The sequence below is a fragment of the Ambystoma mexicanum genome, chromosome 8 (genome assembly GCF_040938575.1).
Source record: "Ambystoma mexicanum isolate Mex_15411 chromosome 8, UKY_AmexF1_1, whole genome shotgun sequence".
NCBI lineage: Eukaryota > Metazoa > Chordata > Amphibia > Caudata > Ambystomatidae > Ambystoma > Ambystoma mexicanum.
The window spans coordinates 981,109,779-981,123,512 of record NC_090929.1 but is presented as its reverse complement, the minus strand read 5'-3'; the positions used below and the strand labels follow the sequence as shown (position 1 = coordinate 981,123,512).

The 13,734-nt window shown below is 45.7% G+C and overlaps 1 protein-coding gene across 3 annotated transcripts in view; it reads left to right on the top strand.

Moving 5' to 3' along the window:
• The window catches only part of CDC42 (cell division cycle 42), a 320,654-nt gene extending 307,068 nt beyond the window's left edge, over positions 1 to 13,586 (top strand). For 2 of the 3 annotated variants that reach the window (XM_069610884.1, XM_069610885.1), the window contains exon 6: positions 12,192 to 13,586. In XM_069610884.1, coding sequence (XP_069466985.1) covers positions 12,192 to 12,281 — 90 coding nt within the window. In that variant the 3' untranslated portion in view covers positions 12,282 to 13,586. Of the gene's footprint in view, positions 1 to 10,804; positions 11,542 to 12,191 lie in introns of those variants that run through there. The other variant, XM_069610886.1, reaches the window with a different exon arrangement.
• Positions 13,587 to 13,734: the final 148 nt, after the last annotated feature.

Sequence of the window (13,734 nt, the reverse complement as noted above, 5' to 3'; positions counted from 1 at the left end):
AGGCTTGGTTCTGGTTACGGTACCAGATGAGCTTCTCTCGGGGCATAGCCAGTTTGATTACCTGAGGCAGTCACTGCATGATGCCAGTGGACTGGACACCTATCCGGAGATGGAGTTTTGTAGGCCGGAGCCTGGAACTCATGCCGATTCTTCATACCGGCGCCTTATGTCTCGGGTCACCGAGTACTTGGGATGGTCGGCTCCCCCAGGGGAGTTCGTTCAGGATGATCTCACGGACATCCTCGATCTTGGTCCCCCCACTGACCCAGTACTGCCGTTTCATATGGCTCTGCAGAGAAGGTTGGCAGCGGCTTGGACTGCTCCAGAGAGTCTCCCGGCAGTGGGCAAGTCTTTGTCGCGAAAATACTGTCCAGCCAGTAGCGACCCCTGCTACTTGTCCAGTCACACCACTCCGGAGAGTTTGGTGGTGCAGGCGGCTACGGCCCCGGCAAAGCAGGCGTCGTATCCTACCATCCCTCCAGATAGGGACGACAAACGTTTTGATGGCTGGGCGAAGAAAGTGTTTTCTTCAGGGGGTATGGCGCTTCAGGCGGCGAACTCCATATGTGCCTTGTCTCGCTTCACACACACTCTGTGGAACTGTATTGCATTAGCGGCTGAACATATTCCCGAAGGGGACGAACAGGATGGTTTCCTTGCTATGGTTCAGGATGGCAAGGATGCCATGTGTGAGGCCGTTCAGTCGGGTTTGGACATGGCAGATTGTGTCAGCCGGTCCATGGCGGTGAGCACCGTAATACGCAGGTTTGCGTGGTTGCGGAAGTCTGGGTTCGCTCCTGATGTGCAGTCCCGGCTCCTCAACATGCCCTTTGACGGTGAACATCTTTTTGGCAGCAAGGTTGACGAGAGCCTTGAGTGGTTGCAGACCTCCAAAGCTGCAGCGAAGTCGTTGGGCGCTGCAGTTCGACAAACTCCGCCTTTTCGTCCTAGGGGACAACAATGCAGGGGAGGTTCCTTTCGCTATTACTCCTCCTTCAGTAAAACGAGAGGAGCTAGCAGTCAGAGGCCACCGTAAGAGTGCCAGAGGTGGAAAACAGGGTACTCGAGGTGCCAAGGCCGCTCAGGCAGTTGCCTCTTTGCCCTTAGGCAACGGTGCAGTCGCTACCACTCAGTCATGAGGCCAGGTCCCATGGTTCGCCGGTTGGGGGAAGGCTGGCGCAGCATCTTGTAGAGTGGCGTGCTATTACTTCAGATGTGTGAGTTCTGGAGATCATAACCCACGGCTACGGTCTTCCCTTTCGGCAGAGGCCTCACGACAATCCACCTGGGAACCTCTTTGAAGAGTCCGGATCCACTCCTTGTGCAGGAACTTCAAGCCCTGCTGGAGAAAGGCGCCATAGAACTGGTGCCTGTAACGGAGAGGAACAAGGGATGGTATTCCCCTTATTTTTTGATTTTGAAGAAAGACTGGGGATTGAGACCCATCATGGACTTGCGCGGTTTGAACAAACTCCTCAGGAAGGACAAGTTCAAGATGGTTACTCTCTCTCAAGTCCTCCAGGCCCTTCAACTTCAGGATCGGTTGGTATCTCTCGACCTCAACAACGCTTACTTCCATGTGCCGATCCATCCCAAGCAGAAGTAGTACCTGAGGTTCGCGGTTGGCGACTCGCACTTTCAGTTTCGGGTCCTGCTTTTCGGATTGACCTCCGCCCCGAGGGTTTTCACCAAGCACATGGTGGTGGTGGTGGCAGCGCATCTCAGGAAAGGGGGCGGGATTCACGTCTACCCCTACCTGGACGATTGGTTGATCAGGTGGAGCTCTCCCGAGCAAGTCCTGGATCATCTGTCCATCACCTGCCACTCCCTTCACAAGCTGGACTTCTCCCTCAAGTTAAAGAAGTCCCATTTGACACCAACACAGCGGCTCCAGTACATCAGAGCAGTGCTCGACACCTCTCCGGGGCAGTGTTTTCCTCCCCGGGTGAGGGCTCTTCACATTTAGCAGATGGTGCACAAGTTTCAACTTGCCCAGAATCTCCCAGCGTCCGAGTTCTTGAGACTGCTCGGCCTCATGGCATCCTGCATTCTTCTTGTGCCAGAGGCTCATCTGCGGATGAGATCTTTGCAGTGGGCACTCAAGCTCCAGTGGTCTCAGTCCTCCGGCAGGCTGTCGGACCCCGTTCAGGTGCCGCCCTCGGTCGCCCAGGACCTTCTGTGGTAGGCCGTCGAAGGCAATCTGATGAAGGGGGCCCCATTTTGGCTGCCCTGGCCGGAGGTGACGATCGTGACGGACGCATCCCTCACGGGATGGGGAGCTCATGCCAACGAGTTGACAGTCAGCGGTCGTTGGCCTCCGTCGGAGTCCAGACTCCATATCAATCTGTTGGAGCTGAGGGCCGTCAGGCTTGCCCTGAAGGCTTTTCTGCCAACTGTGCGAGGAAATAGTGTCCTGATTCTAACGGACAACACGTGGCCATGCACTACCTCAACAAAAGGGGGGGGGGGGCAGGGTCACTTCCTCTGTGCAGGGAGGCGATGCAGCTCGAGTTCTGGGCCATCCAGCATGAAGTTTCGATCTCGGCTGTTCATCTGGCCGGAGACGACAACGAGACGGCGGGTGCTCTGAGCAGGCAGAGCACGATCTCTCACGAGTGGGAGCTGGCTCAGGAGATTCTCCTGGAGATCTTCGCCCTTTGGGGGACCCCTCAAGTGGATCTCTTCGCCTCCAGTGTCAACCGCAAGTGCGAAAGGTTCTGCTCGCGGGAATTTCCTCCAAAAGGAGCCTTAGGAGACGTGTTCGTGGTGGAGTGGTCATTCCCACTGCTGTACGCGTTTCCTCCAGTCCCTGTCAACCCGCAAGTACTGAGCAGGTTATGGAGGTTCGGTTGCCGGATGATCCTCATTGCTCCGGCGTGGGCCCGGAGGACGTGTTACCCGGACCTTCTCGACTTGTCCATCTGCCCTCCACGTAGTCTTCCCTACCGAGACGATCTGCTCTCACAGGAGGGGCGGGGGGTCAGGTTCTCCATCCAGAGGTCAGATCCCTCAACCTTCACGCTTGGCTTCTGAAAGGTTGAGGTATAAGGATTGGGACCTCCCTGAAGACGTGATGGAGGTGTTGCTCTCGGCCAGGCGGCCGGCAACAAAGTTTCTGTACCGTTGCCGTTGGAGAAAGTTCTGCGACTGGTGCAGAGTTAAGAATGTGGATCCTTTTGAGTGTGACATTCCCATGGTTCTGTCTTTTTTGCTTTCCTTGGCTCACAGGGGCTTGCAAGTGGGGACCATTAAAGGTTACCTGGCGGCGCTGTCCATATTTAAGCGCTCGTCTGAAGAATGTTCCTATTTTAAGATTCCTTTAATTTCTCAGTTTTTGAAAGGGCTCACTGTGTTTCTCCGTCACCTTTCTGGTGCCCGGTTGGGATTTGAACCTTGTTCTTAAGTTTCTTATGGGTGCTCCGTTTGAGCCTTTGCATTCTTGCTCTTTGAGACTGTTAACTCTGAAAACTGTGTTTTTGGTTGCGGTTACTTCCGCTCGCAGAGTGAGTGAGTTACAGGCACTTGCAGTTAAGCCACCCTTCACTGTGTTTCATAAGGACAGGGTTGTCCTTAGAGTTTTTTCTTCCGAAGGTGGTTTCGGAATTTCATTTGAGCCAGAAGGTTGTTCCGGCTTTCTATCCTCCTCCACATCCTGGTAAGGAAGAGGAGAGGCTCCGTAGGCTTGATCCTAGGAGAGCGTTGAGCTTTTATATTTCACGCATGTCCCGGGTCAGAGTGGACAATCAACTTTTCATTGGTTACGCTGGAAAGCGTTTGGGACAAGCTGTGACGAAACAGACTGTCTCGTTGGATTATTTTAGCTATCTCCGAGTGTTACCGCTTGGCGGGTAAGGACCCTCCGGCTGGCTTGCGGGCCCATTCTACCAGGAGAGTGGCTGCGTCTACTGCCCTGCAGAGGGGTGTTCCTATTCGTCACATCTGTGATGCAGCCACCTGGGCTTCAGTACATACTTTTGTACGTCACTACACCCTCGATTCCATCCGAGGGCAGGATCTGGCCTTTGGTAAGGCAGTCCTTTTTCCGCAATTTGATTGGGCATGCTAAATTTGTGTTCTAAATTCTTTTCCCACCTGCTTGCTTGGTACTGCTTTGGGAGTCCGTCATAGATATGGAATACGTCGGAGTACCCAATCCCCTCGAAGAACAAGTTACTTTCTTACCTGGTAACGTTCTTTCGATGGGATGGTCCAACGACGTATTCCATATCGCTCCCTCCCTACCTTCCCCGCTGCAGAATTTCTTTTGCGATTGCAGCTTGCGTTCCACAGGGCCTTGTGTCTGACTGGCAGAAAACTGGTGGCACACGTTCTGGGGGAAAAAACTACAACTGAGGCTACGGGCGTCGTGCGTCCTACTTATCACATCGGATGACGTCAGCCGTCGGAGGAGGTCCTCTGGGACGGCTCATCGACGCAGGACGCAAACGCCGAAGATTTTCCGAAGCAGCACAGCTGTGGACATTACCTGTCATAGATATAGAATTCGTCGTCGGACCATCCCATCGAAAGAACGTTACCAGGTAAGAAAGTAACTTGTTCTTCTAAAATAAACTCCTTTTTCCTTGGTGAATAGGCTTGCAGTCAAACTGAAGACCTCACATTGCTCGGCTATGGATTGGACCTTCATCAGTCCTGAGGTCATTTACCCAAAGACATTGACAGTCCTGCAGATACTACAGCTACTCTTAACCTTTTCCTTGCAATTGCTCTAAAATGAACACTATCCAGCTACTGAACCAACAAACCACAGTGTTTGCATAGACCAAATGACCTAAGCAGGCTGACTTATCACTAAAGAGCCATATGCAATCTAACATTCAAAGTCGATTTAAAATCATGCCTACTGCTTTCAACTAGAAACATTTCTGAGAAAATAGTTGCATTAACAATTTTGGAAGGCACCACTGGGCAATACCAATAAGTAGATGCATGAAATGGAAGGCTACTCCTTACATTCTTGGAGTACATGTGTAGTTGCTAATGTGTTTTTAAAAATGTTGTTTTAGGGTTGTTTTAAATTCAGAGAGCTCACAGCAAACAGTGTTAACTGTTGTGCTCCTTTTGTCTCTTAAACTTTCCTTCAGATTTATGGCATATTCTGTCTGACGGGACCAGAGCACTTTTTCTAGCACTAAAATGCTTTAAATTTGTTTGCAAGGGTCAATGCATGTACGGCTTTAGCCCCGCCTTTCTGTGCTGCACCACACACCCTTCAGTCCTTTTATTTGCACGGTCTAGATCGGGCACGAGTTCGCACCTGAAAGACTTTTTTTTTTCTTCCAGTTTCTTTTTGTCCTATGTATTTCAGATTCATGCATGGTTAGTATTATCGGTTATTTTAAGTTTCCTGTGTCTGAGTGAAATGGTTTTGCGTTGTGCGTGTCAGTATAATCTATCTATTCTGGGTTGGGTCTAAGATTTTGTAACGCCTATAGGTGCTGATGACAAAAGCTTCACTGGTTGAGCCCCCACCCCCGCTCGTCCCCTCCCTCTATTCTTTTTTACTGTTCTTCCTTTTTCCTTTTTGCAGCCTTATCTGTTTTGGTAGTGTCCCCTTTGCGACCGGTCCCGCTTGGACTGCCTGCTGGCCTCTATGGTGGTCCATGGGCGCCCAAGCGCCAGACGTGGCTGCAGCATGCAATAGGTCTACTTGGGTTTTTTTCTATTAATATTTCTCATAGTCAACTGATGCTGGTACACAGGCAACCACTGATGTGAAGTGTATTCAGGGCTTACGGAGGCCACGGGGTGCAGATGCGTCCAGGTGACTCCTAGTGCGAGTCCCTGGCTGCCTGGGCTCCTTCGGCGATGCTCTAGGACTCTTGGGTTTAATCTTACTTTGGTTTTTTTTCCAGTTAACTGGTACATCTTTATGGAATTTACTTGGGCCAAGCATACCCAGAGATGGCACCACATGGCACACCTTTTGGATCTATTTACATTGATTTATTATTTTCTTTCAACTGATGTATTTTGACGTTAAGTGGGGGCTAGCATACTGCTTGATGGCGCCATGCAGAACCTTCTAGAAGAGCTACATGAACGACTCTCGATAACGGAGGGGTTCCCGTTCCGGCTCATGGGCTACTGCCAGGCAACTCCATCAGTGGAGCGAGAACTGTTGAGTGCAGCAGTGTCTGCTTTTCCAGTTAAAGCAAGCTTCCCTTCTCTCCTCCCCACCCCCCTTTTTTTTAAATTACTTGAGATATGCATTAGCTTAGCAGTTACTAAGGAGTGATTAAGGACGGGGCCTCTGAGTGCGTGTTCGGTGGTTTTTGCAGACACGAGCCACAGGAGACTGTCCTTCAGTGTCAGCTGGTATCTGTTGACACATAGGGTTTTCAAAACCAAAGTGGGAGAAAGACGGTGGGCTGTGATTCCAGTCTAGGCTCATTCATTAGAGCTCCATTCTTAACGGCATTGAGGTACGTTTTTCGACTACACGGGTGATATTATTGTTTAACTTAATTTCTTTTATATAGAGGTTCATCTTTTGAATTATTTCCTTTTTTCTCTTTAGACTTTTTACCCCTGTCTCTAGAGGCTTGCTTCGCGTCATGCCAGTAGACGGTGGCGCTGATATTGTGACTTTTTGGTGAATTTGTTTTGGATAACACAGCGTTTTAGCTGAAGTAAGTTATGCTAGGTCTGCCTTAATGAAAACAATGTCTCTGCTAGTAATACACGCCACACACTGGTGTGATACTGTGGGTGATTCATTATGTACTCTTTTAGTTTAAATTTACAGATTGAAGAGGTTACTTTCCCTGAAGATGGTACTTAGAGTCCCAAAACGCGTAGGATTTGTTTGAATTTAAACCCTCATTTTTTTAATTGTGTATAAACATTGTTTTGATGCTAACAAGGAGACAAGGTTATAGCAATCTGAGGTCAATTTAATACGAGTTACTGTGTGTTTTGCTTCTCTTTTGGAGGGTGTAATAACAGAAGGTAACTATACCAGAACCAGGCAAGCTGATGTTCTGGATGTTTACAAACAAGCACTGAGGGTTAAGGCAATACACAGTTCCTTTTCTTGCTTTTTGCTTTGGGAATTGCTTTTTGAGCTGTTTTATTTATGTATGATTGAATTCATTTGAACGCTTGGAGGCCAATAGATATTTTGATTTTTAAAAAGATGTACCATTTAGATTTCTTTAATTCTTTTAAGAGTTTATTGTGAAGATTAGTAGGACCGTGTGTACACAACAGGAGGATTGTGCAGGTATAGATCCCGACTAGGATAGGTCGGGACACACATTAGTACATTCACTTTTGTGAAGGGTTTGGAGCCACCCTTTTTACTACCAGCACCTCTTAAGATTACATGAATACATCCAACTTGGTTTAACATTGCAAGTAATTAGAGAGTGAGTGTGCAGTCCCCATATTTGGTTTACTTATCCTACAAAAGGACAACTCAGTAGTAGCTAGGGAAAGTATAGGCAAAAACTGCACTCTGGACCGCACATAAACAGGAAAATATTCCTGTTACAAGCTTCGATCCTTGGATGAAATGCCCACAACCATCTTTGCAAGTATTCCCTTCCACCTTTACGGAAACCCAACCCCTGCAAAAGGAAGCGAAGATTTTGGAGAGAGTTGGTCAAACTTTTGTTTCCAACTCAGTGCTCCTGTTTTGACGGGCCAGCACCAACACTGTTCTAGCTGCCACCATTTTAGAGCTTTGCAAAGAGAATTTCAGAATTTGAACAATACACCACTCAGGATTAGGACCTGTTTGAATGTTTGGCCCATCATATCACATCAGCGAGGGGTGTCCCCATTGGAGTAGATGCTGGTCGTTGGGTGTGGCTCCATAAGTAAGTTTGCTAAAGATGTGCAGAAAAAGGTGTTGGACCTTCCTTTTGAAGGCAAAGAGCTGTTGCACAGCCAGTTCAACTGGCAAAGATGAATGTGAGCACTTTAAATGCAAGGTTGCCTGCGATTTCTCACGAAGCCCACTGCTTCAGTCTACATATCGGCAAAGATCCGATTTTTGCTCGAGATCTGTGCAGGATTTCAAAGCTTTCAAGATAGTAAGTCTCGTCAGCCAGAAGACCACCGGTCAGGATTATTTCTCCCACTCTGCCTCATCCTCCGCAGGAGCCGCACCCTGATGAGGTCTCCAAGTGATGGCCACGAATGGTCCCTCGAAACTCTGTTAGCGGATGCATTTATCAATCTGGGCTCCAAACGATGGATGCTTGGGTCCTCTCAGTGACTTACAAGGGCCACCACCATCCTCTTCCCCCAGTTAATCCATCATCGTTCCCTTCTTGCTCAGAAGCTATTTTCATCTCTTCTTGTGGAGATTCAAAAACCTCTTTCAAAGCAATAGAGAAGGTTCCTCACCCGAAGGAAGGTGTTTTTTTTTAATTCTCTATACAGTGCCCAAACCCAACCAGGCTGGTCTACGCACTATCCCCTGCCCCCCCCCACCCCCCTACCCCCAAGAGATGTTTGAGATGATCACCCTAGCACAGATCACTTCTTCTCTGCTCCGGAAGGATTGGCTCTGTGTTGTGCATCTAAAAGATGCGTACCGACCATATTCTCATGTTCCCCAAAACGGAGAGAAGTTCTATGTATTCTCCATTGGGGAAGATCATTCCCAGTACAGAGTACTGCCTTTCAGTCTGAGCACGGTTCAGAGTTTTTGCCAACATTGTCAGTGATGGCGGCTTTCCTCAGGCTGAGAGTATATCCATAGCTGAACGATTAGCTCCTCGGATCTCATTGCCTAAAGAAGGCGACTATCCAGCGGCAGTCCCTACTTAATCTTCTGTAAAGTCTTGGTCTATCTGTAAACGGGAAGAAATACTCTATAATGGTCTCTCACAATCTGATTTTCATAGTTTCATTGGAACACAAGGGTTTTTGTCAGAGGATCGGAGGAGAGACCTTTTTTTAACCTTGTACCCTCTTCCTGAATTCGACCCACATGACAGCTTGGTGTTTCCAGAGCCTTTGTTGGTCCTAATAACTGGCTGTTCTAGTAGCAAGCTCAAAATGTGATGGGCACAGTTGGCTCTGAGACCAGCTTCGTTCCTGGCAACTGACGCCCTGTCTTACTCAGTTCAGGTACCTGTATCTCTTGTGGTGGTCCAACCAGAGCAACCTGACGCAAGGGGGTCCCTTTTTGAGACCCTATGCCTCAGTAACCATAACTGCCGCCGACTGTTTGCTGGGTAGAGAGAGTGACATTGTACCACCTGGAGGTGTTCAATCTCTGGTCGCCCACAGAGAGGAGAGAACACATGTTTGGGAGTTGTAAGCGATTTTCTAGGCCGTAACCTTTACAGTCCACCATCAAGAACAACGTAGTTCATACCGGGACAGACATTGCTGTCAATGTTCTGAAGCAGCCGCATCCGCCTCTCCATCGGCCGTTTTCTAACATTGCTACCTCGATCGTCGCTCTAGAGCTGATGCTCAGTTTAGTCAGGCTGTTATCTGGAATCTTTTCAAATAGGATATTTTCATCCCCCCCCCCCCCCCCCCAGTAATAGTTCTTGTCCGCTTGGAATTCTCCCATTAGTAATGAGGAATGCGGACGGGACGTAGGAGTACGAAAATATTACTCACCTGTAGTAACTAATATACTTCAAGTCCAGCATGCCCTTTTCTCCATATTCCCGCTAGCCGCCCCTCTAAAAAAATTTTTTTAAAAAAGGGTCCTTTATTTACTAAACGGTTTACTGACCTTGGCGACTGAAGGGCGAGGCGCAGGAAGATAATCCACATGCAAGAACAATTTTTGGTGTTAATTCTCCCACCCTGATGGACGGAATATTCCACGAGTATGGAGGAAAGGGATGCAAATTGTATGCTGAGTAACATTTTTCTTTTTTTCAGTTGAACAATTATTGTAACCACAAAATCAAAATGTTTACATCACTATCTACTAAAGTGATGGAGGGAAAACAGATTGGCAGTCACTAATGGCGAATCACTGAGCATCAGTCCCTTACATAGCAGAATGATAGCAGGAGAGATGTAGTCTTTAAATAAGACATTTGCTGAAACCCATTTACACGTGATGGTGCTCACAAGTTGGTTGTACAAAGCTTTTGATTACTGCAAGATGTCTCTTCAAAACCGCTACAGCAAAGACGTTTTTTAGAGATTTTCCCTGGAATGACCGAAGATGAAATGTCCTTTCATCCGTGGAAACGTACGTACACACATCTGCTTGTTCTAAATGCTGCTTTTAAGAAAAACCTGAGACTTTAGATCCGTAGGGTACCTTTTTATGTGTTGCTGCATAATAATCTACCCAGTATTCAATTTCGCATCTTGTATTCTAAATGTGCTTTGCCATAATCTACCCTTTTCCTTTAATGTGGATTATCTTTTTTGTGGTTAAAATGTTGGCAAGCCTATTATATAAAGGCACTCCACATTGTCTTGGTTGGTGTTGCCTTAGTCTTTCGTTATTCAGTGTTCAGATGTTTGCATCTGAGACATTTTAACTCGGCAGGTTTTTAACACAATTTGTTATGAAATTAACAGTAGCAATCTCACTCCCGATATGACTTGCACTAAAACGAATTGCTGCTTATTTGTACACTTATAAGTATTCCATTAACTTTCTTTTCTGCGTTCACATTTTTATGTTAAAATTGATCTTCAAAAACCGCTGTCTGTGAGGTACCATTAATGAGGCAGTCTTGTTTGTCTGATTTCCGCCTGCTTTGTCCTGCTTGCTCTTTGTTTCTGCTTTTATCTCTCTAACCCTCTAACATGGCTGCTGTTTTCTTTCCTTCCCTCTGTCTTGTAGAGAGGTCTGAAGAATGTGTTTGACGAGGCTATCCTAGCTGCCCTCGAGCCTCCGGAAACTCAGCCAAAACGGAAGTGCTGTATATTCTAAACCTTCTTCCTTCCACTCTTTATGCTGCTTCCTCTGTCCCCTTGCGATAGAAATTAAGTTAGGAAATTAAACCTTCATATTGTAAAACCTCAGTGTTTCATTAAATCCAATTACTTTGTTACAGTTCTACTTGAAACACACGTGACAGCCCCCCACTCCCCTCATAAAGAGGTTTTCATGTGTGGCCGTATACACCGATAGCAATTACCTTTTATTTCTTGGGTTGCTGTCTACTGAAGTCGTCACAGTCGCCCTTATTTATGAACTGTAGCTGGATGTTGATAACCCGGGAACATTAAGGAAACCTTCTAAATGTCCTGCCAGTTGATCAAGAAAATCCGTAAGGAGTCTCCTTTTTGTGGCTCCAATGCTTTAAGAAAATGGTGAAAAGGACTAATGAGAAGAACTTCATTTAGCCAACATGTAATTTGATGCAAACTGGTTTCTTAATGATCGTCGCTAATTGTTTCGGATGTACAGTGAGTGGGTCGATCTGTTTACATTGCGTTGCCTGCCTATGTTTCAGTTGAATAATTGTTTGGGGGAAGGGAACGGGCAGCGAATGACTCCTGTTATGTTGCCATTGTTATGGAGTGCCAGGTGTACTAAATGTGTACTTGCAGTCTATTAAAATAATTAAAACCTAAGTTGTGTTCTGGTTCTGCTGTCCAATTGAAATACACCTGCTACTTTTCTTTTGTGTGTTAGCACTGTTCTGATATTGATTGAAACTAATCTCAAAGTAACCAGTGGAGCTTTCTTGATGCAGTTTTCAAGTCAATGAGTGTCATTCACCAAAACAGTTTCCTGTCTCTTAATATTTAATTTAAGTAGCAGGGAATGGATGCTGTAATTTGGTATGGTGCAATGAGGAGACGGCTCAAATGAGTCTATGCGTTGAACTATGAAGATTACTGCTTACCAGTGCTGACTTTAAATCTAGACTATTTCCGGGTTGTGCGTTCATACAGCACCCCACTAACTGTATGCTAAACGTTTTGGCGGAAAGTAAAACTAAATGACATTGCTTCTTTTTTTTCATGTTCGTTTTTCAATCGATGCAATATTGTTTCTCCAAAAAAACAGCATTAAACTTTGCAATAAAAGAGAAATTTACAGGGGTACAACTTGGGCAGTTCTGTTCAGTACATAAACCAGTCTTCTACTCATTTTCACATTGGGATTGCTTCAGACAGATGTTTTACAGCTGTTTAGGATTTATTTCTGCCTTTAATGTTTTTCGTATGCAATGCCAACCTAGATGCAACAGCCCATTTCTTTCTTTGCCCCTTTTCAGAAAGGCCTCAAGAATGTGTTTGACGAGGCGATATTGGCTGCCTTGGAGCCTCCGGAGCCGAAGAAGAAGCGCAAGTGTGTGCTGCTATGAACATTCCTCCAAAGCCCCTGTCCTTTCTACAAAGCTGGTGTTGCTGTCACATTAAAAGCAATGTTTAAAGCAAACTAAAGATTAAAATTATAAAATAAATTTAAAATTTGTTCTTGCAATAATGACATGCCCCCAGGCAAATCCACTCCACACAGTATAATGGTTTGACTAGTGAACAATTTATTGTTCGTCTTCCACTTCCCTTCATTTGAACTTAATTTTAAATATATCCAAAAGCACTGATCAGTACTAGTATTTTAATATTGTTTGTTTAAAAATTATTTTGTGAAGAGCCAGGCATGCTTGTGGTTCTCCCCATAACAGACTAATGTCCGACTGTTTTATAAAGCGTATACCTTGTGCCACGCTGTGAGGATTTCATTGTGAATTTGCACGTCCAGTGTCTAGGAAGGGAAGGTATTCCAGTCACTGTACTTGTGCTACAAACATTTCCTAAACCGCTGGCCCTTCTTTGCCAAGGGGAATGTACACAGCCCTTTCAAAGTAATGCCTCCACTTTCTTCATGTATATTTCTCAGTGGTGCATGTCCGGTTTCATGCCTGTAAGGCAGGAAGCTATTTGAAGATATTGTACATCACCCTTTTCCTCACTTCACTTGAACACCGTATTAGCAACTGATTTAGAACATGAATTTATCAGGAGTCTTTGGGATTTTGTCGTTTACAAATTAGCATTCTGGTTCTTGTTAACATGTATATCCTATTTTAAGCATATCTAAAATCCCACTTAGTTTTTTGGTACCACAGATTTTTTTTATTGCACAATTAAACTTATTGTTGCCAGTCACCGCTACACTAAACTTATTCAAAGGGAGAAATCGAAAGCAAATTTCCCACTGTGCATTTGAGTATCTTTAATCAGCTGGGCAGTGCTGGTAGGTGAAGTTCCTAAAGAATTCCATCTTAACGATGGTGGAAAGGTGAAGACTTCAGTATGAAATTTCTTTTTGCAAAAGCATTCATATTTAGAGTAGCACTATAGGGACCAGTCAAAGCCATCTAAACTGTAGTCCGTATATAGGCCATGCAGGAGGGGAAAGTACCTAGAGTATGGTTTCCAATATAATGATCATGTAAAGCCTCTTACTTTAGACTCCAGTGTTAACACTGATTTTACTAAAAAAACATTTTTGGTTTGTTGTTCCAAAATTTATTTGTGTTTTTAATATTTGTGGAGCTTTCTCAATTTTCCCAGATTCCTAATTTTGAACCATCGTATTGTTTGTCTCAATTCTTTGTATATGCATACTTTTCAGATGTATTAAACATAAAATATAATTGTAAGCCCGCCTAAGGGTTCTTATTTTGAACTAACTGCAGAGTATAGAAGGTCAAACGCAACTAGTCTGCATCAGTCCGACATCACTTCAGTAAAGGTGCTTATGCCACTAGTTAATTCAGATTCACACGCCGAACTTGCAAATAGTTACAC